At 55.5% G+C, this 23,751-nt stretch overlaps 1 protein-coding gene across 2 annotated transcripts in view; it reads left to right on the top strand.

The window, feature by feature from the left end:
• SEMA6B (semaphorin 6B) overlaps positions 1–23,751 on the top strand; it is an 83,442-nt gene that overhangs the window by 35,461 nt on the left and 24,230 nt on the right. The window contains exons 2-5 of one of the 2 annotated variants that reach the window (XM_043502614.1): positions 8,095–8,099; positions 16,751–16,884; positions 17,649–17,778; positions 23,265–23,325. In XM_043502614.1, coding sequence (XP_043358549.1) covers positions 16,782–16,884; positions 17,649–17,778; positions 23,265–23,325 — 294 coding nt within the window. In that variant the 5' untranslated portion in view covers positions 8,095–8,099; positions 16,751–16,781. The remainder of the gene's footprint in view (positions 1–8,094; positions 8,100–16,750; positions 16,885–17,648; positions 17,779–23,264; positions 23,326–23,751) is intronic. The other variant, XM_038384364.2, reaches the window with a different exon arrangement.

Below are 23,751 nucleotides of genomic sequence, written 5' to 3'. Positions count from 1 at the left end.
GAGACCTGGGCTCAGTTCCCTGGGTGACCTTGGTCACATCACTTAGCCTCCGTTCCCCAATACAATTGGGCTAAGAATCCTTCGGCTCATTGGTGATTCTTGCTGGGTGTCTGTGCAGCGCCCGAGTTTGGGCAGGGCCTCTTGGTGGGATGGTAAGACAGGTAACACCACCACTGACTGTGCGGGTGGAAAGACAAAGATGATGCGTGACTGATTTGAGAATGGCCAGGTTGTTTGTGTGAATGCGTTGATCTGAGTGTGAGAGAGAGGCTGTGCCTGGTGTGTGTGTGTGTGTGTGTGTGTGTGTGTGTATAGAAAGGTGTGTTGGGTGTGTGTATGAGAGAATGGAGGTGTGTGATTGTTTTGATTACGCACCTGCGTGTGTGTGTTTGGTGTTTGTGTGTGTGTGAGGGGCTGCAAGTAGCTGGGTGCAGAAGAGGCACCAAAGCTCAGCTCACCTGCTGTTGCTGTATCTCTATCAGCTCCGAAAGGTTTGGCATCTTTCCCAGACTGCCGGGCCCCACTCTGAACTGGTGGAGGGGGCGGCTCCCACTTGCCCTGACCCCTGCAGGTGCCCTGCAAATCGTGCGCCAGACAGTCAGAGAATGCCAGGGAAAACGGGAGGGAGGGCAGTGAATGGACGGGCCAACAGGGCGGGGGGCTGCTTGGCCCCCTGCCCACCCCAGGGGAGATTTCGTGCCTGTTGTGGAGGAGGAGCGGCCGAGCCAGATTTGAGTGGCCTTGCGACCTGGCTCACGAGGCCACTCGCCCAGCGAGTGCCGTTCTCTCGGCTCGAGGGCAGATCAGCTCGGCTGAGGCTCGCTTTGCTATCCTGGAGAGAGCAGGGCCTGCTGCCTGGGATGGGAATTTACTGCTGGGACGTGTTGGGGAGGGAACGTCACTGACGGGTATTTTTCCCCTTCTTTCGTTTTCTTTCCTTCCGTCTCTCCTCCTCCGTATTAGAAGGCTGGGGCCCAAAGTGTGTGTTGGCCCAGGCTCAATGATGGGTTAACCCAGCCCTGTCTGTTCCTCTCCTTTGCTGGGTCATTACACAGATGTGGTGCTGACAAACCGGATTCCAGTGCTCATGAAAATCACTGGGGATGGGATCAACTTGGCCAGGTGATGGAGCGGGACATGACTTACATGTCAGCCACAGAAACGGATGCGTGCGGGGAGAGTACACCTGCCATTGCCCTTCCAAATATGCATGTGCACATGGAATACACTCACCGTCCACCCCCAAAATACGCACCTGTACCCGGAATACACCCACCAAAGTACACCGGAGTGCACACAGTGCCCCTGCCATATACCACTGAAATACTTTTGCATGTGGAAGATGTTGATGAAGTGCACCTGTACACAAACCATCTATGTCAATTGTATGCCTGTGCACACAAGACGCCCACCAAATGCACAGGTTTGCCTGGGAAATACCCACAATACAGCCATGTGTCCACTATGCATAGCCACACAGAGAGTGCACACACCACGTGTGGGTACACAAAACACATGCACAGAGTGCACAAGCGTGCACAGAATATTAAACTGACACAGTAGATGAGTGTGCATCGAAAACCGGCCAGATATACTAACTGAGCTCACAAGCGTACATTGAGCACACCCACATGTTCCCTGAGTGTGCACATGGTGCTTTCAAGCTGCACCCACAGAATGCACACATGTGCCCCCCAATGTCTGAGTGTGCACTAACGCACCCACCCCTTGCACACTCACAGAGCATATGTATGTGTAAATGACCCCACCCTGAGCACCACAAATCACAGGCCTACACATGCAAAAACAAACCGCAAGGCCGTGTGGGTTGGCTGATCTCAGTTATACTGGTGTAAATCCGGAATAACTCGCAGTACTTGCCGTGTAGCATTAACCAAAGTGCTCTCTGGGACTTTCGGTGCGCTAGAGCAGGGTCCACACGGGGCATTGGTCCATGGCAAGCTAGTGCTCTGTAGATTCATACCCTGCCTTGCCACACGATAACGATCTGTGTAGACAAGCCCTCAGTTAATGACTTCTAGGTTATCCCCGTTTCGACTAGTGTGAGATCAGAATCCCTGAGCGTAAGCAGAGCCGCTCCCCGCATGGCCTGTTCTCAGCAGCTGGTCAGCTAAGCTTGGGTGGGATCGATGCTGCAGACCCAGGCAGTCTCTTTCATCCATCTCCTCCTGCCCCTGATAAGGACAGTTAGAGAGTTTCTCCTCCACTCTGCAGATCTAATCAGCCTGGAAGAGGACCTGGCTGCCTCATGGCTGATGGGACTCTCTGACAGATCGCTGCTAAGCGAGGTATCTGTCTGCCATCTCGCACCCTTCTAACAAGCTCATTAATTAAAGGCTGATTTCCCTGTCAACAGACCCCCCACTGCCCCACACACGCAACACCCCCCCATACACACATCTTCCACCTCTCAGATCCCCCATCCCTCCTCTGATTTAGAAATTAGCCAAGCTGCCAGTCCCTGATTCCGCAGGCAGCCGAGTGTGGCGTTCCTGTCGGGATTTCCAAAAGCGGAGGGGGTGGAGAGTGAAGAGACCGGTGCTTGGGTGACTTTCAAGCCAAGGCGTCTATTTCGAGGCGGCTCTGTCCCCCAGCCCTTCATGCTCATGGCTACGTTCCCTGGCGCCTGGCAATTGCAAGCCCCCAGCTCCGCGCTGGTTCTATTTATTCACACACCTACCCCGTGTTTACCCTCCCTGGCTCCACGCTGCCCAGCCTCACTCAGCGGGACCCGTGCCAAGCCTGGCTCTCTTCTGGTTAAAAGAAAAGGAGTAGAATACAGACTAATACGGCTGCTACTCTGAAACCTCTCTACTGGTTGGATCTCATGTGCTAAGCAGGGTGGCGATGGCGTCTGGCCTTGGGTCTGGAGGCGTCTGAGCAAAACCTCTCCCCCTGGGAATCCGTGCTGATCTTCGTGCTAGGGAGGGTGCCGTGCTGCAGGCAGTGGGGTGGATGGCTCAGTACGGGGCACTCTGCCCTGTGAGTCGGCTGGCCCCAAAGCAGTGCTAGGGGCCGCTGTGCTACACGGGGCAGGCAGAGTCATTGTGCAGTAAGACTCCAGTCCCTAGTGAGGATGTGCCTTATGTCATTCAGTCTCTCTCTCTCACACACACACGTGTGCAATTACACATATGCACTCGCACACATAGTCACACCTTCCCCCGCTCCAGTCTCCGAGCACCTCTCTAGAGAGGAAGGAGGGGTTTGGGGTTAAGGAGACCTGGGTTTGATTCCTAGCTCAGCCACCCATTTGCTGGGTCATCCTGGGCAAGTCACTTAACCTCCTTGTACGTCAGTTCCCATCTGTAACATGGGCTCAGCCATCCTTCCTTTGTCTGCTCAGACTCTGAGCTCTTCTCTCTCCTATGTGTGTGCACAGCAGCTGGCAGTGGGCCCTGATCTTGGCTAGGGGCTCGTCTGGAGCGAGGGGAGATGCCGTGGGAGTGCCGGTCCGGATCCCATGGCGGAGGAGACGAGAGGAGGCTCTAAGCAGGGTGGGCATCTCGCACACACAACCTGCATCGCTCACGCGCCCAGAGAAAGCTGGCAGCAGGGTGTCTTGTAACCCCTCTGCCTGGGTGCTTTGTGTGACGCGTCTACTGGGGGCACCTGAGAGCTGCTCAGTTCCATTTCCACAGGTCACCCGACAGCCATCAGAGAGGAGCAGAGTCCCCTGGGGCTGGGCTGGGACCAGTGACCTAGAGGCAAAAAGCTTCCTCACCATGACCCAGAGCCATCCTGCCCCCTGCACCTATAGAATTGCCCTGCCTGGGCAGATCAGACTTTGGGCCTCCAGGGATGGCCAAGCCGTGGTGAGCCAAGAGCAATTGCCCCAGCTGAGAGAGATCCATGTGTGTACCCCCGGGGAGGGCAGGTTTGGACAGGAACCTGGCCCCTCTCTATGCACACCTCCTCAGGGGCCTCCCTCCATTGCAGGAACCTTCCATTGCAATGTCAATTTCACACACACACACACACACACCCTCTAGTCTGGAATGTGAGCAGGCTGTACTGTGTGTGTGTGTGTGTGTGTGTGTGTGTGTGTGTGTGTGTAAAGGACAGCACTGCCTGTCAGGTACTAAAGGAGGTGGATCAGACGTGAGAGGGAAGAGGGAACTGGAGAAGGAGTGACTCATTGCTAGTGGGTTGTGTTATGTAAGGGGGCAGCGGGGGCTATGTGGAAGGTGTGGGGTGCTGTGTTATGTGAGGAATGAATGGAGTATCCATTTGAATTGTGTGTGTGTGTGTGTGTGTGTGTGTGTGTGTTACATGAGGCTAAATGAGGCATGCGTGTTGTGTTATGGGAGGCATTAAGTCATGTGGGGGTGTTTTGAGTTGTTTTGGACGGAGTGTGTTTGTGGTGTGTGCGGCATGGGCGTTGTGTTATGTTTTTGTGGGTTTATCGAGTGGGGCGTGTTTGCATGGCAGATGGGAGGGTTGTGTATATGGGGTTGGGAGGGTTGAATATATATTGGGCTGGAGAGGGGGTTGTGTATATTGGGCCAGGGCGGGATTCTAGGAGGCTGTGTGTATTGGGTTGTGGAGTGGGGGTTGTGTGTATGTTGGGCTGGGGGTGGGGAGGTTGTGTGTAGTGGGGTGTACATGTTGAGTTGAGGTGGGTAGGGGGTGGGTGTTTGTGTTGGTCTGGGGTGGGGGTTGTGTTCCCTAAAAGCCTGTTTGCCTCGGCGAGACCCCTCACTGGGTGCTGATGCACCCCTGGGTGTGCGTGACCCCATCTCCCCAGTGCAGGTGCTCGGCCAGAGGAGGGGCTGGCTGTGCCTGATCCAAGCCCCCTCCCCCACTGCACAGGGAGAACACAGGATCAGGGCGCTGGGGCCAACGCTTCCTTCATCTCCTCAGCTCCTTTCTTCTCCGGGTGCTTCGAAATCTATCCGCTTCCCTCCCTCCCGAACCGCAGCCACTAATGAGCTGTGCAGCCTGTTTGCTAAGCCGATTTCAAAGGGGTGATGCAGGGAAAGGAGTCTGGTAAAGACACGGGGAAGAGATGCCCCAAGCCATTAGTGCCAAGACCCAGAGCTTTCGTGGACCTCCCTGCCCCCTTTGGCTGCTCAAAGGGGGCTGGGCAGTTTTGCAGAGTTTTGCAGTTTCCCAGGAGTGTGTGAGACACTGTGTGGGGGGAGGGGGCCCATGTGCAAATATGAGCAGGAGTGCACATGCTGTGTGCACCTGTGAGCAGGTGTGCAAGTGTGCATGCAAATGTGTGAGTTTGTGCGCGTGAATGTAGGCGTGGGAGTGGGGGGTGCATGTAGGTGTGTGCACATGAGTGTGAAATGTGCATTGTTGTAGGTGCGTGTGGGTGTGTACACATCTGTGACAGTGTGTGCATGTGTGCAAATGTGTGTATGAGAGAAAGTGCTTGTGCATGAACATGCATGTCAGTGCAGGTATCCATGGGTGAGTGTGTGAGAGAATGTGGGGGTGCAAATGTCTGTGAGTGAGAGTTTATGTGCATGCATGTGAAAAGTGAATGTGTGTGTGTGCCTACATGCATGAGTGTGAGTGCATGTGTGTGAGTGTGTGTGCAGGTAAGTGTGTGAGCGTGTGTCTGACACCAGCGCAGCTTCAATAGCTGCTTTAATGATTAAGAACGGCTTGCAAACAGGCAGCAACTCTGCTCCCCCTCGCTCTGACCCGCCGCCAGGTGCTTTCCCCTGTGGAGACTGCCCCCGAGCTCCTGCCACTTGTGCTTCAGCAGGTCGTTGCTCCCACTTGCTCTGTTCTTGTGTCTGCGGCTGGTGCTGCCCCGCCTCCCAAAGCATCCCCCATCAGGGAGCCTCTGTGCTCATGCCCCCTAGGCTGGGCAGAGCCAGAATCACAGGTGGGGCAGTGATCTGAGCAGAGGGCCGGGCGCCAGGCGATCCTGAGTTCTAAACCCTGAAACTCCCCGTTCCGGGCACGAGAGGGGAATTCAGCCTCTCCAGCTCATTCGGATCTTGGCCTCCTGGCTAACAAGCCCCATCAACAGCTCAATGACAGAGGCTTCTGGGTACCGTACAGAAACAGAGAACATAGCGGACCACAAGCTAAATATGAGTCAACAGTGTAACACTGTTGCAAAAAAAGTGAACCTCATTCTGCGATGTATTAGCAGCAGTGTTGTCAGCGAGACGCGAGAAGTAATTCTTCCGCTCTGCTCCATGCTGATTAGGGCTCAACGGGAGCATTGTGTCCAGTTCAGGGCGCCACATTTCAGGAAAGATGTGGACAAATTGGAGAAAGTCCAGAGAGGAGCAACAAAAATGATGAAAGGTCTAGAAAACATGACCTATGAGGGAAGCTTGAAAAAATTGGGTTTGTTTATTCTGGAGAAGAGAAGACCGAGAGGGGACATGAGAACAGTTTTCAAATACATAAAAGGTTGTTACAAGGAGGAGGGAGAAAAATTGTTCTTCTTAACCTCTGAGGAGAGGACAAGAAGCAATGGGCTTAAATTGCAGCAAGGGAGGTTGAGGTTGGACATTAGGAAAAACTTCCTAACTGTCAGGGTGGTTAAGCACTGGAATAAATTGCCTAGGGAGGTTGTGGAATCTCCCTCATTGGGGATTTTTAAGAGCAGGTTAGACAAACACCTGTCAGGGATAAAAAAGAAAAGGAGGACTTGTGAGCTACAGCTCACGAAAGCTTATGCTCAAATAAATTTGTTAGTCTCTAAGGTGCCACAAGTCCTCCTTTTCTTTTTTGCAAATACAGACTAACACGGCTGCTACTCTGAAACCTGTCAGGGATGGTCTAGATAATACTTAGTCCTGCTATGAGTTCAGAGGACTGGACTAGATGATCTCTCGAGGTCCCTTCCAGTCCTATGATTCTGTTAAAAGCTGATGGGGCCTGCTAGATACCAGACTGAGAAAAGCTACACGCTCCAAGCAGCCACCAGACACCACTGGCATTCATGCCCAAGGTGTGTTTGAACTGGTGACCCAGAGACAAAAGGCTTCATAGCTCCCAGAAGCAGTGGGAAAAGGCTGAAATTTTCCCAGATCCAGATGTTTGCTATTTGAGCATCACGTGGAAACAATCATGAGCTGGCAAGGGCTCAACGGTTTGGCACAGAGTTATTTCTGGGGCAGCTTTTGTATTTCTACAAATGCCATCGGAGCATCTCGCGCTGTTAAAAAGCTCCACGTTTTTACTCCTTTTTTTATCATCTTCGGAATAATAACCCCTTGGAAACATGAGTCTGAAATCTCTTTGTATTCCCCAATTCTCGGTTTGTTTCTTCTTCCACTTTGCTGGTTTGTTAGGGTAGGGTTGCTCCTAAATTCTGGGCCCTGCGTCCTGGTTTATTGGTATAGAATAGCTCAAGGAAAGCTGCACTCTGCATCCTGTTGCTTGGAAGATCTGTGTTCTGAGTCCTAGTTTACCACTGTCTGGCTGCACAGAGCAGAGGGGCTCTGCATTGTTATTGCAGAATTGTTATGATGTCCAGGCACCTGTCAGTTATTATTTTTTAATGGAAATTTTTTTTAAAAAAGAGCAGCTGAAGCTGTGTCTTTGGGTGGGGGAGAGAAATTCACATCCTAAATTGCACAGTCTTTGCGAAGAGACAGAAGATGAAAACAAGGCAGGTCAGCCCTGGCGCCAGGCCATCTCTTTTTAAGTTGTTACTTAAACTTTTGAGGTGCGGTCGTGATAACAAAGAGGGAAATAATTGGCATGCAAATGAAGCACCATGTTGTTTATGGCGCTGGGAGCTGCATTGTAAATTCCACCGGGGTTCGTTCACATGTTTTTATGTTTAAAGTCAACCCTGGATGCTTTGGAGAATTAATTCAGTTTCTTTTACAGCCCTGGGTACATCAAAATGGTCTGTAAAAATATACCGCACTGTGTCACCCTCCATCTGACGTCTCGTAATTCCCCCTTTGTAAAACATTAAAGAGGATCTGCAATCTGAAACGAAAGCCTAGCAGCCTGAGCATGGCTGGGGGAAATGAATCTGATGCTCTAGAGTGCTTAGGGATGACTAGTATCTGAGCACCTCATAACATATTCATCGTGTGACATAGGGCAGTGTTGTTATCCCCATGTTACACAAGGGAAACTGAGGCACAGTGTGGGACTATTGACTTGAGGCCAGGCCCCAGTGCCTTTGCTACTTGCACCCTGCAGGGTAGGTGAGTAGGGGGACAAGTCACAGTTCAACATACCCATTCCCAGAGGAGCATGCCAGCTCTGAATCAATGCAGCCGTAAGGGCTTCAAGTGTGGAGGATGGGCAGGGGTGGCGTAGACATACCATGAGTACAGAGTAGACATACCATGAGTGACTTGCCCAAGGTCACAAAGACAGTCTGTGGCAGAGCAGAGATTTGAACCCAGGTCTCCCTAGTCCGGAGAGCTGCCCTAACCAGTGGACCACCTTCCCTTCCCATGAGTATTACACGAAAAACATCCTGATGCTGAACTGAAGGAGGCTATAGGCTCATGTCCCCAAGGGAAGGGCTGGGAACCCCATTGCACAGGAGTGTAAAAAGAAGGGCTCAAGATTTTCAAAAGCGACTAGTGATTTTCGGTGCCCAGCTTCAGAGCCCATAAAGGGGCCTGATTTTCAGAGGGGCAGACGTGCAGGGCTTTCTGAAAACCTCCTTTGAAGTATCTGACGTCAGACGAGCAGCACTGGAAAAGCTGGGCCTAGAGTGATCGACGAAAATGTCTTTTTAACACAGCACACAGTTGGCCTGTGAAACTCATGGCCACAAGATCCCATTCCAGCCAGGAGCTTAGCAGAATTCCAACACGGGACTGAACATTTATATAGGTGATGAGAACATCCGGAGTTATGAGAGTAAATGAATAAATAAGTGTATTTGAAAGGATATAAACCTTTCTGCTCCAAGACATATGCCAACCTCTAACTAATGGGAGAAGGAGAATTTCCCCTAGATTATCCCATAACTGCCTGCTACAGGGTTCTCACACCTTCCCTGAAACAGGTGCTCCTGGTCATATTGGACACAGGATACAGGAATAGAAGGTCTCTGGGGCTGACCCAGTCTGGCAGTTCCTATAAGCCAGACTGTGGGCAGCAGTCCTGCCCTGGCTAGTGTGGTTGTGTGTGCCTCAGTGATATCATTCCATACAGTGACTATCCCAAATGATTCCCGACTAATCGACGGGGGCAGGGGATCCAAGTGTTCTGTTAATCACAACGATCTCGTAAATAATATTCATAATCAGCCCTTCTGTCCCTCCCCTCTCGGGTCATTCCTGGTGCCTGGGGGGGGGGCAGGGTTGGTAGCCCCGCGTGCTGCTTGTTAGGAGCCGGCAGGCTCTTTTCGGGAGGTGAGTGGCCAGGGCTGGCTTTGCTTAGCACATCCCAGCTGGGAAGCCACCCGCGTCGCGAGGGGGATGAAATATCGACTCTGCGTTCAGTTGGCTGATTGCCCGGAGTCCTATATTAGAGACCCCTTTGTGAGAAGAGGCAGGTTTTAATTTCTAATTATGCCGGTTCCTTCTCGCTGCCTGTCATAGGCGCCCGTATCATTAATGTCCCCGCGTGGCAGGGGAGGAGGGCTCAGGGCAGGGTGTTGTACAGTCGGGAAGACAATGAAGGGGGAGGGGAAGGCAGGGAGGTGGGAGTGAGGGGAAGGGCAGAGGAGGTGCACGGGTGACAGGGTGCAGTGCAAGGTGGCCCATGTGCCGACCTCGACGTGAGGAAGGATGCTGGCGCTGGGCAGTAACAAAGGTGCCAGAATTAGTTCTTGGGGTGCTGGAGGTTGCCAGGGCTGGGATCTAGCAGAGGTCCCGGGACGCACTTGTGTCTCCTGACTGGAGACTCCCAGGGGCTGGGATATAGAGTCAAAATCTACCCCTTTCCTCCTGCGGGAGTCATCAGACCTCAGCCCTGGCCCAGGACTCCCCAAGATGGGCTTGGCTGAAAGTCATTGATTTCTCTGCTAACAAGTTCTGTTCTACGCTGTGCTCCTGTCGAACAATAAACCTTCTGTTTTTACCAGCTGGCTGAGAGCCACGTCTGACTGCAGAGTTGGGGTGCAGGGCCCCCCTGGCTTCCCCAGAGGCCCCGCCCGGGCGGACTCGCTGCGGGAAGCGCATGGTGTGGATGCAGCTTGTGTCTTAGTAAATGCCTCTTGCTGTGTTAGAGGAACCCCAAAGACAGGGTGGGGGGGCAAGGGGGCATCTGTCCACCCCTAAAATCCCTCTGCCCAATGCCCCATTGCAGTTTGAGCTGCAAGAACTTTCTAGGTGCATCCCCTCCCCCCCCACTCCTGCATCCTCTTTCTCCCCCCAGGGAAGGGCTGGGGGAGGGTGGTCACAGCATGGTATTTCAGGGGGCTGTTGTGCAATTTCACCCTTGATGGCTTCTTCTGCCTAGGACACAGGGGGGAGAATGCGTTTTGATTTAACCAGAGTCTCAGCTCGCTGGTTACATGAAATTGACTAATCAATTAAATTGTTGCTTACTTGTTAATTACAGCAACTGGACAGCAGCCAAGGGCCCTGAGTTCAGTTCCTTCTGCTTCCCCCGTACCCTGAGTTTGGGGCACCCCCAGACTTGCCTGGTGAATTTGCTCTTGCTTCCAGAGAGCTGCAGCCAGTTGGCTGAATGGCTCCAATGGGACATGGAGGGAGCCTTTCACCCCAGAGGGGAATGAAGACGGGGGGGGGGGGGAGTTAAGCCGTCTGTTGTAGGCTCCAGCGTATTTCAATTGATTTTCCAACACTCTGTACATCCCGATCTGATTGCATTTCAGACAAGAAACAAGCACAAAGCAGCTTTGGGTTACAATGAGAAAATATCACTCCCTGGCTTGCTTGCTCCCACTGATCCGAAAGGCAGCAGGATTACTGGATGAGGCAGGAAGGATGATCCAGTGGTTGGCACACTAGCCGAGGATTTACAGATGCGGCTTCAAATCCCTGCTCTGCCACAAACTTCCCTTGTGACTTTGGGCAAGTCACTTAGCCTCTCTGTGCTTCTGTTCCCCATCTGTAACAAAGGGCTAGGGGTGTTGTAAGGATAAAAGCATTAAAGATTGCAAGGCGCTCAGACACTACTGTAATGGGGCCGGATACATACCTTTGATAAACAAAACCAGGTAGGGCTGTGGGGAATCTTCAGGAGATTCCCAGTGGAGAAGCTCGGCCAACGTTTGTCCAAATGTATCAGGAACTTTTGAGGTTTTCCTTTGCACCAGCAAGGGAAAAGTTAATTCATAGACTCTTAGAACTGACAGGGTTTGTCCAACCTGCTCTTAAAAACCTCCAGTGCCGGGGATTCCATAACCTCCCTTGGGAGCCTGGTCCAGAGCTTCACTCCCCTGAGAGTTGGAAAGTTTTTCCTAACATCTCCCTTGCTGCAGATTAAACCCATTGCTTCTTGTCCTGCCTTCAGCGGACATGGAGAACAATTGATCACTGTCCTCTCTAGAACAGCCCTTAACGTATTTGAAGACTGTTATCAGGTCCCTCCTCGGTCTTCTGTTCTCAAGACTAAACACGCCCCGTGTTTTTAACCTTTCCTCTTTAGCATGCACAGTTGTGGAGTTCCTGTGTGTGTTGCTGTCTTCCCATTGGCTAAAAAGGCCCGGGAAAAGGGAAAATATGATAGGCACAATGTTGCAACCAGCAGTGTATCCTGCACCTATATTTACTCACCTTAAGTGAGAAAAGAGAGCAGTGACTTTTGGAAGCTGCTTTGATCTTTGCCACCTCGGGACTTCTCATCTAGGTTTAATAAAAGATTTTGTTCGGGAAATCCAAGCTGATGCTTCTTCAATACACACGGCTTGGCTTCTCTGTGTCCTTTCCTGCCTCCTTTTCATAGGGCCGGATTCTCCATAGCGCTCTGTTGTGATGCTCAATTGTGACAGATTTGGGGCCGGGCTCATTAGGAACTCAAGCCCCCTGGGGCTATATTGGGAGCTCATCTCATCAGATGCTTAGTTCAGGGGCCACATGATCCAAGCCCTCTCTGTGGAAAGCTGTCAGAGGTCCCCCCATAAAGGCTAGTGGCTCTTGTCCGTCTAAATTGGGTAGCATGAGTTTCGCCTGCAGTGGGCATTAAGCTGCAGCTCAGAACCAGCTGGCAATTAATCTGGAACGCCAATGAATGCTGAAATGAACTGGGAAGAGGGGAGTGGAAGCCAGCATGGCTTGCCCTGTAATCAACCCAGCCTCAGGGGCAGGGGCAGTTCCAGGGATGGGCCCCCGCCAGAGTGATGGGAAGTGGGGGCTTCATTCTTGCTTCTTTACCTGCGCTCTCTCTCTCTCTCTCTCTCTTTTCATCCTTCCCTGTATTTTTTTCTTCTTCTTTTTTTAAGTCTCCATAAGTATGTTTATTAACCCTCTACATTAGCTCTTAATTTCTGAGCTGCATTAGTTACTAAATGATGCCGTAAGAGTAAGCAATGGAACTGGGTGCTGCGGTGAAAGCGGTGAGCAATTCTAGCGGGTCGGGCGATCAGTGTCAGAAGCAGGTGTTCAGGCAGGGGTGGTGTTTCCTAGGGGCCGGAGGGGTTTTGTAACATGTGGGTCCTCGGCTGCGCTTCGAGCATGTTGGGATGCAGGGTTTCGGCTTGGGTCCCTCAACGTTGCATCACGCTATGATTGCAAGGGATGGGGTTTTATAGGCCCTGCAGGAGGCTGGTGGGGAAAGCTGAGAATGTACAAAATTTGAGGGCATGTTCGTGTGTGTGTGTGTGTGTGTGTGTGTGTGTGTGTGTGTGTTGAGAAGGTGATGTATGTGTAAAGGGTGCAGAGAGTAGTTGTGTAGAGGAGGCGGTATATGTCACTGGCACACGTGTGTGTTTCTGTGTAGAGAGTGTGTGTGTGTGTGTGTGTGTGTGTGTGTATGTATAGAAAAAGTGGATCATGTGTAGGGAGTTGGGGGGGTGTCTGTGTGCCCAGAGAATGGTGTGTGTGTCTGTATGGGTAGCCAGTGGGACGGATGTATATTTCCATGCGGTGGGCCGTGTGTGTACATGGAGAGACTGGGGGGGGGAGGGTTAGTGGGGGCAGGTGTAGGGGCGGAGGGGGTGTATAGATTTCACTTTCCCGTCACCCCACCCCAGCTGCTTGCCATGGGGCAAACCCACACCCTGCTTCACCGCCTGGATGCTGTGCTGATGGGACCCTTAGACCCTTCCATTCCCTCTCCCTCCCTCACCCAGTTCATCTCTCCAGCCTCCCATCACCTGCATCCCAGTCCTTCTTCCCCATCGCCTGGGGAAACAGCAACCCGAACTGCCACGGCCCACGATCACCTCTCCCTCAGGGCCCCAGGAGGCCTGGTGACTGCGAAGCCGGTGGCGAAAGGGTCATCGCTGGAGAGCACGGCCTGTCCTTTGTCACACCTCGCCACTTTCTCGCATGGCTGCTCTCCCCGTCGTTATCAGAGCACCAGGGCAGCATAGGAGCCCGTTGTCTGTTGGGGAGAGGATCTCGCGGCCCCGGTGCCATCCTCAGCCCAGTGGATGCCCAAGAGCCTCTTCCTCCCCAGCTGCCTCTGTCTTTCTGCCTACCTGCGCTGCGCGTCTTTCCTCTGTCTCCCTGGAGCAAAAACTGAGCGCCTGATGGCCCGCGTGAGGCCGTGCCCTGGCAGGGCCCTCATCTGTAACGTAGCCCCCGCGCCGGGCAGTTCTGGGGACTTGCGCTCAGCCAGGATGTGACCCCAGACGAAGGTGTCCCTGTGGAGTAGTGCATCTGCCTGGTGTGTGTGTGTGTGTGTGTGTGTGTGCCCTTACATACCTATCTGGCCTGTGGTCTGCGGTGTGTGTCTACGGGAGTGGTGTGTGCAGGGGTTGTATTTGTGCACTGCATGTCTCTTCGGTTGGTGTTGTGGCTGTGTGTGGGCAGCATCAGTGTGTATCTTGGTGGTTGGGGGGGGTGTTGTTCTGTCTGTGTAGTGCCTGTCGCTTTAGGTTGAGGGTGAAGAGGGTGTTTCGCTATATTCGGTTTGAATGATGCGAGTTATTATTTATTATCCCACTGCGCTCAGCCCTGTACAAACATGGAACAAAAAGACAGCTCCTGCCCCAGTCTAAGACAAGAGACAACAGGTACAGACAGACAGATGGGCAAACAAGGAAACAATGATACGATACGGGTCAGCAAGATGGCTGGATGTCCCAGCTGCCGAACTGCTGTCTAGTTTCGTGCAGGCTTCAGGGCAAAGGAAGGTTTGGTGGCGGGACTGAAAGGATTTTGTGGATGTTTACGGGGAACACCTGCCCAGTGACAAAGGGGCTTGTCTGGAGATGTAACGCATGGGCCGATCAGAGGCAGGAGTTGACATCTCGACAGTGAATAAGGGCCGATGGGTCAGTGGGGCCAGGTGGTGAAGAGCCTTGAAGGGGAAGACACGCAGCTTGTGTCTGATGCGAAGGGGATGCATAGAGAGGGGTGACCTGGTCAGAGCCACGGGCGAGGAGAACGATCATTGCAGCCGCATTGTGAAAGGAGCGGAGCGGGGCAAGATCGCATGTGTCGAGGGCAGAGAGCAGGATGGCGCAGCGATCGAGATGATAAGAGGCTGGATGAGGGGTTTGGCTGTGGGGATGGATGAGAGAGGCCAGATCTCAGAGATGGCCCCCGGAAAGAGTCTTCCCCAGCCCGGGTGGGAGGCCCTAGAGGGAGGTCTGGATCCAAGATGACACACCGGTTATGGGCCTGAGTGACCGGCAGGATGGCGGTGTAGGCCACAGTGACTGAGAAAGGAGTGGGAGGAGGGCTTGTGTGTCTACATAGCGGGGTGTGTTTTGTGCGTTTGGGGTGTCTTGTGTGGTTTGTGCTGCCGTCAGAACAAGGTGTTGTGTCTCTGCAGTGGGTTGTGTCATGGGGTGTTGTGCTGGGCTTTTTGCAGTGGGTTGTGTTGGGGTGTTTTGCTGAGGTCTGGGCAGTGGGTTGTGTCACAGGGGTGTTGTGCTGGGGTCTGGGCAGTGGGTTGTGTCATGGGGCGTTGTGTTGGGATCTGGGCAGTGGGTTGTGTTGGGGTGTTTTGCTGGGGTCTGTGCAGTGGGTTGTGTCACAGGGGGTGTTGTGTTGGGGTCTCGGCAGTAGGTTGTGTTGGTGGGGAGGGGGGTTGCATGGCTGTCCCGTGCGCTCCCCATCTCTGTCACTCACCTACATGTTGATTTATGCCACTGAAGTGTTGAGCAAAATCTAAAATGACCCCTGCTCAGTACCTGGATGGGAAAACACGGGGGCCTTGGCAACCCAGCCAGAGCTTCCCCCTGAATCCCCAAACCCAGAGAGACCCTCCCATGACACTGGGGAGCACAGGGAGGGAGGAGGCAGGGGCAGCTCTTTCGAGCCACCTGCACGGGGTTTGCGTTCCCTGGTGCTGGCTGACCAGTGGCTCCGGACTCCTTGTGCTCAGTTCTGATCCAGCCCCAGGGGGTGAGGGTCACACTTGTGCACATGAGGGTGCCTGGTGGGGAGGGGAGGGCAGGGGCTAGCAGCCTGCACTGCATGATCAGGGATGCCAGGGAGGAGGCCCCCAGGGCCGTCCGGTCCATGCTGTCTCTGCAAAATCAAATTCTCCTGTTTTCTGTGGTCCTCCTCTGAGCCCATCAGTCCTGAGAGAGAGGGATGGGGAGACAGGAGGAGAGGGCTGGGGGCAGAGCAAGGGGTTGGATGACAGAGGGGCGGGGGAGAGAGGGAAGGGGAAAGTGGAGGAGAGGGAAGGAGAGCCGAGGGATGGGGGATGGATGGAGGGGGCTGAGCGGGACATGGAAAGGACAGCGTTTCCCAGCATATATGGGATTCTTTCGTCTGGGAATGACCCACTTTTTCCTTCACCCTTCAAAGAAATAATCCCCTCCCACCCAGGGCCTCCTCCATAGGAAAAAGACAGCAGCTCTTGGCCTCCTGCCCAGTAGCCTCTGCCCCAAGCCCCCTCACCCAGCCCTCGCGGTGGGCCGGGGAGCCTCTGCTCTAGGATCAAGGGCCCCTGGGAAGAGCAGTGAGTTTCCCAGCCAGGCCTCCCCATGCCCCACCCTCAGTGAGGAGGGTTGGCAGCCAGCCTCAGGCTCCCCCAGGGATGGGACGCTGCTCAGCTGCTGCCAAGAGGGGTGCCCGGCAGTGGGGCCAGAGTTTTGGGAGCACAGGAGTCCAGGATAATGGGGCAGTTCCCAGTCACCACCATTTTGGCACAGAGGGGGAAACTGAGGCATGGAGGGGATGCGACTTGCCTGGGGTTGCACCATGAGTCAGTGGCAGAACTGGGACTAGAACCCAGGAGTCCTGGCTCCCGAGCCCCCTTGCTCTAACCCCGAGATCACTCCCCTGCCGGAGTTGGGGCTAGAACCCCAGGGTCCCCAGCCCCATGCCGCCTTCCCCTATCCTGGGGACACAGGCAGGAGCCGAGAGCTCAGTGTGGAAGGGGCCCTCGAACAGTAATGGAGCCAAGTGGGGGTGGGGAGCGTCTGTCTGACTCCCCCTAGCCCCCGCCTCACTGGCCCACTGGGCAGGGGGAAACCCGAGCCGTGCCCCCTCCCCACCCCCTATGGCGGGCCGTGATGGGGCCAAACAGCTGCTTTCATTTGCGCCTTTGAAACAGGAACGGCCAGACATTCCCTCCCGGTCCCCTTCTCGCCTTTTGGGGGTGGGGAGGGGGTGTATGGGGTGGGGGCGGGAGAGGGAGAAGGGGGGGTTGGTTTTCTCTGCCTGCCCCCTGCTGGCTGCTGACCACCACTGCGCCCCCTGCCTCTCACACCCCTGTCTCTCTCCTTGTGCCACCGCAGGTGTGAAGGACGCCCGTCCCTCCCGGAGACCATGACGCCGCCCTGTGCTCTGCTCATCCTGCTGCTGCTGGAGGGGGCGGCTGAGGCCATGTTCCCGGAAGAGCCCGGACCCATTAGCCTGGCCCCCGGAGACTGTAAGTGAGGGACTGTGGAAGTGAGGGGGGCCGAGCAAGGAAGAGTTGGGGGGGGGCACCGTCTGGTGCCAAGCTGGCCCAGAGGGGCCCTCAGCCAACCCTGTGTAACTTCACAGTGTGGGTTCCTCCCTCCGGTTTCACGTTGAACAGTGTGTCCCATATCGGGGCAGATGCAGGGGAGCACAGGGGGCTGCCCAGCAGGACGCTGACAGGACAGGGGGCTACATCGGGGTGCAGGTGGCAGCTGCTCTGGGATGCAGGGGGAAGCTGCCTTGGAGCTCAGGCAGGATGCGTCAGATTCAACAGGTGGCCCTGGCGTGAGGCGGCTGTGTTGGTACGGGACGGTGGGGCACTGGCATGCAAGGGGGCCAGCCCTGCTGAGCAGGGAGGAACTGCGTCAGCTGAGCGGGAGAGGGGCATCTAACTCGGCATGTGGCATGGCAGATACATTGGCATGCCAATGCGGGTTGCTTTGCAGGTCATTGGCAGAGCGAGGGGCGGGTGGGAAGCTATTCCAAGCCAAAGACAGGGGTGCCTTCAGGTCGGGATTGAGGAGCATCGGCAGAGCTGGGGGGACAGAGCCTCGCTCCTGACCAGTCAATCAAACCAATTTGATGGGAGAGAACCCCTGGCTCAGCTGGGGCTGCAAAACTCAGCTCACCCCTGATCTGGGCAGGATTGGCGCAGTGGGTCCAGGGGCGGGGAGGGCAGAGTGGGGGTGCTGTTGAAGAGGGGAGCTAGCGGGTGCTGCTGTCCCCTGGCAGATGTGAAGCACTACTCGGTGTTTGTGGGCAGCGGGCTGAGCCGTTTCTCCAGCCTGGATGGCGGCGGGGCGGAGCGACTCCACATCCAGCGCATGTTGAAGGTCAACAGGACTCTGTACATTGGCGACAGGTAACGCACCCCACTCCAGGCTGGGCACCCCCCTCGAACGTGGTCCCACGCCTCAGAGGTCTATAAAATCATGACTGGTGTGGAGAAAGGAAATAAGGAAGTGTTATTTACTCCTTCTCATAACACAAGAACTAGGGGTCCCCCAATGAAATGAACAGGCAACAGGTTTAAAACAAACAAAAGGAAGTATTTTGTCACCCAATGCGCAGTCAGCCTGTGGAACTCCTTGCCAGAGGATGTTGTGAAGGCCAAGACTATAACAGGGTTCAAAAAAGAACTAGATAAGTTCCTGGAGGATAGGTCCATCAATGGCTATTAGCCAGGATGGGCAGGGATGATGTCCCTAGTCTCTGTTTGCCAGGAGCTGGGAATGGGCGATGGGATGGATCACTTGATGATTCCCTGTTCTGTTCATTCCCTCTGGGGGCACCTGGCATTGGCCACTTTCGGAAGATAGGACACTGGGCTAGATGGACCATTGGTCTGACCCAGTATGGCTGTTCTTATGGTAGAAACACAGCGTCCCTGCTTCACCTGAGCCACCCTGATGGGAGAGAGCAGAGGACCGTGATTACTGCATTAGTGTTCGTAGCACCCAGACTCCCTGCCACAGGTCTCCGTGTAAAGCAGGGGTCTCAAACACGTGGCCCGAGGGGTTATTTTCTGCAGCCCACCAAGCTCCCCGCACCCCCGGAGTTATTTCCTGTGGCCCACCAGGCTCCCCTCCCCCTGCTTCCCCTCCCCTCAGCGTGCCACGTCCCTGCTCCTCTGCCTACCTGCAGGCACTTCCCACCACCAAACAGCTGTTTGGCGGCGCTTTGCACTTTCCAGGAGGGAGGGGGGAGGAGCGAGGAGCCGCGCGCTCAGGGGAGGAGTCAGAGAAGAGGTGGGGCCGGGGTGGGGATTTGGGGAAGGGTTGAAATGGGGGCAGGGCAGGGGTGGGAAGAGGCGGGGCAGGGGCAGGGTCTCATGGAAAGGGAGAAGTGGGGGTGGAGCCAGGGGCGGGCAGGGGTCAGTGATGCGGCCCTCAGACCAATATACTAGTCCTCATGTGGCCCTCGTGGTAATTCAAGTTTGAGATCCCTGGTGTAAAGAGAGACCATGTCCACGGACTGCCATTGACCCACCGCCTTGGTTTCAAGGCTGGCCTTTGCTAGCCAGGCTCACCCTTCAGCCCTGCGGAGCCATGGCGGCCACCGCAATTTCCAGCCCAGCCCAGTCTGAGCCCTGATCAGGAGGCTGCCTCATACAACTGCCGCTGCGGCCGTCAGCGTGGCCGGCCGTGGGGTGTGGGGCTGACTGGGCCCTGGAGGATGATGTCTCCAGGGCAGGGTTGTGGCACGGTGGCCAGGCAGTTAGTTGAGGGGAATCTTGCCCTGCTGCTGCCCAGACAGCACCCAAGCTGGATAAACGGAGATCTAGTCGCCGGGGCACTCAGTCATTGCAGCAAACACAACGGAGATCTAGAACGCAGCCCGTGGTCCCAGCATGCAATGCTCAACCTAGGCCTGAGCAAGAGGTGTGAGCCCCAGAACCTGCAGGTCCCAGCATGCAATGCTCCACCTAGACCTGAGCAGGCAGTGTGAGCCCCAGAGTCTACAGGTCCCAGCATGCAATGCTCTACCTAGACCTGAGCAAGAGGTGTGAGCCCCAGAATCTGCAGGTCCCAGAATGCAATGCTCTCCCTTGCCTTCTGGAGGAGATGGGGTCTGTAGAAGACTACAGGTCCCAGCATGCAATGCTCCACCTAGACCTGAGTGGGCGGTGTGAGCCCCAGAATCTGCAAGTCCCAGCATGCAATGCTCTCCCTTGCCTTCTGGAGGAGATATGGGTTGTAGAAGACTACAGGGCCCAGCATGCAATGCTCCACCTAGACCTGAATGGGTGGTGTGAGCCCCAGAGATTACAGGTCCCAGCATGCAATGCTCCATATTAGATCTGAGAGACTTTTCTGCTCAGATTGAGCAATGCATGCTGGGAACTGTAGTTTCTGTAGGCCGTATCTGTGTTAAAAAGGAGGGCTACATCATGTTCCACTAAGTAGACAGCCCTGGGCCCTGCCCAGCGTATCCCTTGGCTGGGCAATGTTTGGGCCCCCGCTGCCGGCCGGTGCTGAGAAGGGAATGCTTTCCAGGCACTTTGTTGTCTGGGGCTTTGTGCCGGGCCCGCCAGCCCAGGAGCATTAGAACACAAATGAATATAAATGCGTATTTAACTTGTTCATTCATTAGCCCAAATGTATCGGTTTTTGCTATCCCAGTTTAATTGAGATGAATAAAAACAGAGCTGGCCACTCGGAGCATAAATTACCCACTCCCCAATTGGCTCCATGGATCATAATTTTGCCTCAGCACTTACACGCCGGCAGCAGCACTTAGCGAACTTTTCACATCCAAGGCTGCCACTTAACTGCACCGATTATGGTGGAAACCAGCCCCATAAATCAGCATAAAAAGCCAGATTGAGAAACAAGTTGCCAGTGAGAGCGGCGTGATTTCCCCCAGAGCTGGGTCAGGCAGGGCTGGAGCAACGGAGTTGCCACGTGCTTGGGTCACTGTGGATGCACGGCCCAAGATTCATTCACTTTATCCCATCACGCCACACCCTTCACTTCCTCACCCTTGTGTCCCACCCTGACACCAAGTGGCAGGACCTACTTCCCCCCACGTAGGGTGGGGAACGCCGGTGGGCCAGCCTGTGCTCCACCCTGGTCCCGCGGCCCACTGGGGATATTAGTTGGTGGCTCCTTCGCAGAGCTGTGAGCACGGGTGTGTACCTGGCACGGTTCCTCACTTCCCCTGATGCCTGCCCCTTCCGCTGCAAGAGGGAGACCCTGGTGGGCATTTACATCGAGGGTACCAGATGCAGGCCCTCTTCCATCTCCTCCACAACCTCCTCCTCTTCCGGTTCTAGCTGCACTTTTCCCTGCACCTTCTAATTTATGCACACCCCGTCTGTGGCCCCACGAAGTCGCAAGACCTCCTCGTCTGCGTCCTCCTGGCGCTGGTCCAGGTGGCCGTCCACCCTACCAGGAGGAGGAAGTTGGATTGGAGGGAGGGGAGGGATCTTTCCTCAAGTCACGTCTCCGGGCGGAGTTCCTCTGGGCCATGTCCCCGGCTCCCTGGCCACCTTCGAGGAGCAGTGGGCGCTGACTGGTGTCCCCCTCTGGATCCCTGCGTCTGTCCCTGTCACTTTCACTCCCGACCCTGATTTTTCATTTCATGTCCCCTGGAATGATTTGATTACTAGGTCTGGTGGCTCCCCCACTTAGGCCGTGGAGGCAGGACTTTTAGATGTGGGCGGGCTTCTGCCCATCCCCAGTGATTCCACAGGTGCTATAATAGCCCCCACCCACCCCACCATCTCTCAGTGGCAGGTCACAGGTAGCCAGCCAGTGACTATAGTCTCTCGACAGATGTAAGTGGCCCACAGTGTGTGCTAAGCTGCCTTAATGAGACAGGGCCAGTCCCACGTTGCACAGAGCAGGGAGGGATTGTGTAGCGAGGGCAACCTTTGTACAGTATTTGTGGCAAATATATAACAGTGGTTGCAACAATGATCTATACTGTTACAGATCCTGCCAATAAAGTCACAGTGCAGTTGTGCCATGCAGGGAGTTAGGGACACAATGGCTGGCAGCGTCAGGGGGACAGGAGCCTCCATCCAGGGCTGTGGTAACAGCAGGGACGTCCTGTCTCTCCGGGGGCTGGAGTTAGTAGCACCCAGGGCTTTCAGCCAGCACAGAGCAGCATGTCCTCCCAGCCCCCGCACCCCCATCCTCCGCGCCCGCCCCTTCCCCCCGTCGCATGCACCCCTGCAGCAGCCGGCTTGGCAGCATTAAGTGGCCGTGCCCTGATTTGTCACCCAGACCCCGTCTCCGAGGAGGCCCCGAGCGGGTGTGCGTGACTTGCCCCTGTTCTCTCCGTAGGCTCCTTGTCTGGCACCAAGGGGGGGGCAGGAGGCAGGACGAGGAAGGGGTGATGCAACTTCCTCGGAGAAGGACTTTTCGGCCACCGGCTCCACATCCCTGATGGGGCTGAGCAGAGTGACCTCGGGTCATCTCCTCCCCGCCGCGTGCAGGGCCTCTGCCTCTAATGAGGACACGGCTCTGCTCATTTGCCAGAGCCCCGGGAGGCAGCAATTACGGGGGAAGTTTCCCCGGAGGTTCATTAATGCACCATCACTTGTAATTGATGCAGGAGCCAGGCAGGTGGGGGATGAGGGGGGTCACCGTGAATCAGCTGTGGGGGGGATCGGGAGGAGTGGAAGGGGTACGGGGACCGGCTGGGTGCTGGAAGGGGCTGGCATGCAGGACTGGGAGAGGGGCCAGAGGGCAGGAAAGGGGGCAGGGAACAGTGGCGGGGTGGGGGCAGGGGAGCCTCCGGAGGCCGGCACTCTGCCAGCGCAGAAGTAGCAGCACCCATGTCCCTCCGCCCTGCTCTGCGAACCTTCCTCTCACCTGCTGGTGCCTGCATGCCCCTAGCCTTGGGTCCCCCCTGCCTCTCCTTGCCCTCTGCACGGACAGCGCCGGCTGTGGGGACGTGGCATTGATCAGGCGCTGTGCACGGCGCCCTGCCAGCCTGCCTCAGCCCTGGGCTAGTGCCCCGCTCTGCTGCCGACCACCTGGAGCCTGCGTGGGGCACATGGCTGGCCCGCTCTGGCAGCTGTGGGCATCCCTTCCTGCTGCCCTGGCATGAGTCTGGGACACAGTACCTGCTGGAGCTGGCGGAACTGGTCCTGCGCTCCCCCAGATCCCACTGCCCCTTTCCCGTCACAGAGACCACGTGCCCGACAGTCGCTCCGGGCCGGAGTGGCTAGTGGAGTGCTTGGGAAAAGCTTCCCATGTCAGACGGGGAAAATGCCCTCAACTCGCCAGGGAACCAGCCTGCCCCACCCACCAGGCCTGGCTCTTGCACTCATGCATGGGTGTGGGTGTGTGTCGGGGGGTGGGGGAGGAAGGGGTGGTGTTTGGGGAGCATTTTTGTTTGGGGAGTTGGAGTTGTTTAGGAGTGTGTGTGTGTGTGTGTTAGGACAATCTTAGAGATTGTCATGTGTTGGGGTGGTATTTGTGTTTGAGAGGTGTGTTATGAGTGGGTGACTGCTGGTGACCTGTTTGCTGCTTGTGTGTTGTGGGTGGGTAGGTTCTTAGGGAGGGGTTGGGAATGAATTGGGGTACATACAGGGGAGGTTTCTTGGGGGGGTGATTCAGGGATGTGTGTTGTGAGTGGGTAGGTTCATAGGGAGGGGTTGGGAATGAACTGGGGTGCATTCGGGGGAGGTTTCATGGAGGGGAGTGATTCAGGGATTTGTGTTATGAGTGGGTAGGTCCGTAGGGAGGCGTTGAAGATGTTTTGGGGAATGTGTGATGGGGGGCCAGCAGTGTGGGTTGGAGAGTGTTTTGTGTAGGTTGTGTAGAGCTGTATATAACATTCACCCACATGGCCTAGCACTCTCTCAGGCGCCTGCCCCCCTTTACTTCCCCCTAGGGATAACTTGTACCGGGTGAGCCTGGAGCCTGCCACAGCCAGCGAGATGCGCTACCAGCGGGTAAGTGCCGGGCCTTGGCGGCGCTGCAGGTCTCCCCCAGGCGCTGCGAACCCCCAGGGCTGACTCCCCATGCCTCCGCCAGAGACCAGCCTCACTTATTCATGGGCTCAGAACGAAGCTGCTGCCTTCAAGTGGGAGCCTGAGTGTAGGATCTCTCCAGGAGCAGGTCATATGGTCCTGGGGGACTCCTGGCAATTAGAAGCCCTGGGCAGGTGTCCGAGGTACAAATGGCAGCCCAGCCCCTCAGGCCACCACTGGCATGCAGGGGGCAGCATGCCTGGGCCGGTCTCTTCCCTCTGTGCATAGAGATGCTCATGCAGCTCCCAGCAATGCACCAAATGCAGGGAGCTGAGACCCAGCCAACTCATCTCACTGATGGCTGAAGTGGGATGGGGCTAACTCGGTGCAGGGGGAGCAGCTGCAGCT

The sequence above is a fragment of the Dermochelys coriacea genome, chromosome 25 (genome assembly GCF_009764565.3).
Source record: "Dermochelys coriacea isolate rDerCor1 chromosome 25, rDerCor1.pri.v4, whole genome shotgun sequence".
In the NCBI taxonomy this organism is placed as follows: domain Eukaryota; kingdom Metazoa; phylum Chordata; order Testudines; family Dermochelyidae; genus Dermochelys; species Dermochelys coriacea.
The sequence above is the reverse complement of the archived record's forward strand: the minus strand, read 5'-3'. Positions and strand labels throughout refer to the sequence as shown.